We start from the raw sequence: 4,068 nt of genomic DNA on the forward strand, positions 1-4,068 counted from the left end.
CTGAGGTAGGAGAATGGCATGAACCCGGGAGGTGGAGCCTGCAGTGAGCCAAGATTGCACCACTGCACTCCAGCCTGGGCAACACAGCGAGACTCCATCTCAAAAAAAAGAATGTATTTCCTCCATCCAAGTTCACAGATCCCCTGAACCCTTTGGCTTAAGATAAAAGAAAGTGGATCAACAATATAGAAGTTTCATAATTTTTTACACAGATAAGCAATCATATAACTTAAAGGGAACATGGATAAGAGTATTTCCTTTTTACCTTTCACGATTGGACATGGGCTTCATCTGTAATTGGGGGGTCAATCTAGTTGGGGTATTGATATTTTCATTGGGTTCCTCAGAGAGATGGCCTCTCTGAAAAAGAGATGGATCAGATTAGAGATTTAAAAAAATATCAGTCAGAAATAATCTCCAAGAATATTAAAACCACTCTTAAGATGCCACCCTCTGGTAATTCCCTTATTCCAGCAATTGCCTCTAAGCATCTCATAAATAGCTTTTGGGGAAAGTCATTAGATAATTATTCACCCGTTTCTTCAGCTTGTGCTTAGACTTTCTCTTCTCTTTTGACCGTCCAGATTTTTTGTGTGTGGCCATGGGCTGGCTGTTTTTGCTGCTGCTGAGTCCATTCACACGCTGACTCTTGCCTCCGATGATTCCTCGACATTTCTCAAATCCACACTTACAAAGTTGCTTTGAAGAGAGAGAATAATTTTTTTATTTTTATTTTTTTGAGACACGGTCTTTCCTGTCATTCAGGCTGAAGTACAGTAGTACGATCATGGCTCACTGCAGTCTCAACCTCCTGGGCTCAACTGATCCTCCTATCTCAGGCTCTCCAGTAGCTGACATTACAGGTGCATGCCACTATGCCAGGCTAATTTTTGTATTTTGTGTAGAGACAGGGTTTCGCCATGTTGAGCAGGTTGGTCTCGAACTCCAGGGCTCAAGCAACTCTCCCACCTTGGCCTCCCAAAGTGCTGGGATTACAGGTGTGAGCCACTGTGACCAACTGAGAATAATTTTTTTTTTTAGCTTGCAGTTTCATTTACTAGCTTAAAAAGGATGTCTGAGCATTTGGACACACGTTAAGTATAAATCAAGAAATCTGCATATATGGGAAAACAACTGATTGAGAGTATAAATAGAAATGGGTTTCCACTGGAATAGAAAGGATGGATTAAATTTTAGGAAAACTTCTTCCCCAGAAAAGTTAACAACTGAGTGGAGACCAAAAACAACAGGGCAATCTCTTTCTTCAAAGTAATTGGGCACTATGTATCCGAGACAGGTGGTGTACAGAGTGAAAAACTGTCCTCTCCCATATACTTCTTTAAAACAAATTTTTAAAACGGCCAGGTGTCGTGGCTCATGCCTGTAATCCCAGCACTTTGGGAGGCCAAGGTGGGCGGATCACGAGGTCAGGAGATGGAGACTATTCTGGCTAACACAGTGAAATCCCACCTCTACTAAAAAAATACAAAAAATTAGCCGGGCATGGTGGCAGGTGCCTATAGTCTCAGCTACTTTTGGGAGGCTGAGGCAGGAGAATGGAGTGAACCTGGGAGGCAGAGCTTGCAGCAAGCCGAGATCACACCACTGCACTCCAGCCTGGGCGACAGAGCGAGACTGTCTCAAAAAAAAATTAATTAAAAAAAACCAAACATGAAATGCTTCAGTAATCTGTTTGTCATCCTTGCATAGGGGCCATGCTAATCTTCTTTGTATCTTTCCAATTTTAGTATATATGCTGTCAAAGCAAGCACTTAATTAAAAAATTTGGCTGGACATGGTGGCTCAGGTCTGTAATCCCAGCACTGTGGGAGGCTGAGGTGGGAGAATCGCTTGAGTCCAGGAGTTTGTGACCAGCCTGGACAAAAGGAGGAGACACCATCTCTACAAAATTTAAAAAAAAAAAAAATTAGCAAGGCACAGTGGTGCACGCCTGTGGTCCCAGGTACTCAGAAGGGTATGGTGGGAAGACTGCTTAAGCCCAGGAGATAAAGGCTGTGGTGAGCCATGATCACATCACTGCATTCTAGTGTGGGCCACAGAACAAGATCCTGTCTTAATAACAAAAAATTTTAACCGTTTTAGAGAAGGGGTCCCGTTCTGTGGCCCAGGTTGGCCTTGAACTCCCGGGCTCAAGTGATCCTCCTGCCTCAGCCTCTTGAGTATCTGGGACTATAGGTAAGTATGCACTACTGTGCCCAGGCTCCCATGTAATTCTTCTCTTCCTTTATTCTTTTCTTTTCCTTTCTGAGCTAGAATCTCACTCTGTTGCCCAGGCTGGAGTGCACTGGCACGATCTCTGCAACCTCAGCCTCCTGAGTTCAAGCGATTCTTCTGCCTCAGCCTCATGAGTAGCTGGGACTATAAGTGTGCACCACCATGCCCAGCTGATTTTTGTATTTTTAGTAGAGATGGGGTTTCACCATATTGGTCAGGCTGATTTCAAACTCCTGACCTCGTGATTTGCCTGCCTTGGCCACCCAAAGTGCCGGGATTACAGGTGTGAGCCACCACATCCAACCTCTTTTTCTTTTTTTGTGTTTGAGACAGGGTCTTGCTCTGTTTGACAGGCTGCAGTGCATTGGTGTGGTCCTGGCTTACTGCAACCTCCACCTTCTGGGCTCAAGCAATCTTCCCACCTCAGCCTCCCAAGTAGCTGGGACCACAGGCACGTGCGACCACACTTGGCTAGTTTTTGTATTTTTTTGGTAGGGACAGGGTTTCACCATGTTACCCATGCTGGTCTTGAACTCCTAGACTACAAGCAATCCGCTTGCCTCAGCCTTGCAAAGTGCTGGGATTACAGGAGTGAGTCATTGCGCCTGACCTCCCATATACTTTTTTTTTTTTTTGAGACACAGTTAGTCTGGCTTTGTCACCCAGGCCGGAGTGCAGTGGTGCAATCTCGGCTCAATGTCATGCAACCTCCGCCTCCAGGGTTGAAGCAATTCTCCTGCCTTAGCCTCCAAGAAACTGGGATTACAGGTGCATGTCACCATGTCCAGCTAATCTTTGTATTTTTGATAGATGGGGTTTTGTCATGTTGGCCAGGCTGGTCTTGAAATTCTGAGCTCAAGTGATCTGCCCACATCAGCCTCACAAAGTGCTGGGATTAAAGGTATGAACCAGTGTCCAGCCTCTCACATACTTCTTAATGGCTCCAAGTCAATCATGTTTACTAAAAGCTCATGTTATTACAGCATTGTAAGGGATAAAGTCCAATCTCCCTCTAGGATTTATTATTCTTACCTGTTTTTCCACATTGAAGGAATGAAAGTTATAATCATAAGTGAGTTCAGTCCCAGCTGGCATATCTTTAAGAGCATAGAGTCCAATCCGGTATACTCCATTAACAGACCTGTAAAGAGAGAAAACAGTTATAAAGGCTGGATTTTTTTTTTTTTCTTTTTTTTGAGACAGAGCATCCTCTGTTGCCCAGGCTGGAGTGCAGTGGTGTGATCTCAGTTCACTGCAAGCTCTGCTTCACCAGTTCAAGTGATTTTCCTGCCTCAGCCTCCTGAGTAGCTGGGATTACAGGCGTAAGCCACCACACCTGGCTAATTTTCGTATTTTTAGTAGAGACGGGGTTTCACCACGTTGGCCAGGCTGGTCTTGAACTCCTGACCTCAGGTGATCTGCCCGCCTCGGCCTCCCAAAGTGCTAGGATTACAGGCATGAGCCACCACGCCCGGCCTCCACTTTCAATCTCTTTTCTATCCTTGGCAGCCTGTATAATACTGCCAGAGTAAGAATCCTAAATAATTTTTCTTGAAGACATGGTCTGTGTTGTCAATTAGGCTTTAAGTTTTCCTGCTTGGTATTCAGAGTCCTTCTAAATTATGGCTCACCTGTAATCCCAGCACTTTGGGAGGTTGAGGTGGGAGGATCACCTGAGGCCAAGAGTTCGAGACCAGACCAGGCGCGGTAGCTCACGCCTGTAATCCTAGTACTTTGGGAGGCCTAGGCAGATGGGTCACCTGAGGTCAGGAGTTTGAGACCAGTGCGGCCGACATGGCAAAACTGTCTCTACTAAAAATATAAAAATTAGCC

General features: G+C 45.1%; 1 protein-coding gene across 2 annotated transcripts in view; it reads right to left on the reverse strand.

Annotated features, from left to right (window-relative positions):
* The window catches only part of ASH1L (ash1 (absent, small, or homeotic)-like (Drosophila)), a 245,447-nt gene that overhangs the window by 26,357 nt on the left and 215,022 nt on the right, over positions 1-4,068 (reverse strand). For both annotated transcript variants that reach the window (XM_011987546.1, XM_011987545.1), the window contains exons 12-14: positions 3,268-3,376; positions 535-699; positions 266-360 (exon numbers count right to left, since the gene is read on the reverse strand). In XM_011987546.1, the coding sequence (XP_011842936.1) occupies positions 266-360; positions 535-699; positions 3,268-3,376 (369 nt within the window). The remainder of the gene's footprint in view (positions 1-265; positions 361-534; positions 700-3,267; positions 3,377-4,068) is intronic.

The sequence above is a fragment of the Mandrillus leucophaeus genome, unplaced genomic scaffold (genome assembly GCF_000951045.1).
Source record: "Mandrillus leucophaeus isolate KB7577 unplaced genomic scaffold, Mleu.le_1.0 Scaffold310, whole genome shotgun sequence".
Taxonomy (NCBI): Eukaryota; Metazoa; Chordata; class Mammalia; order Primates; family Cercopithecidae; genus Mandrillus; species Mandrillus leucophaeus.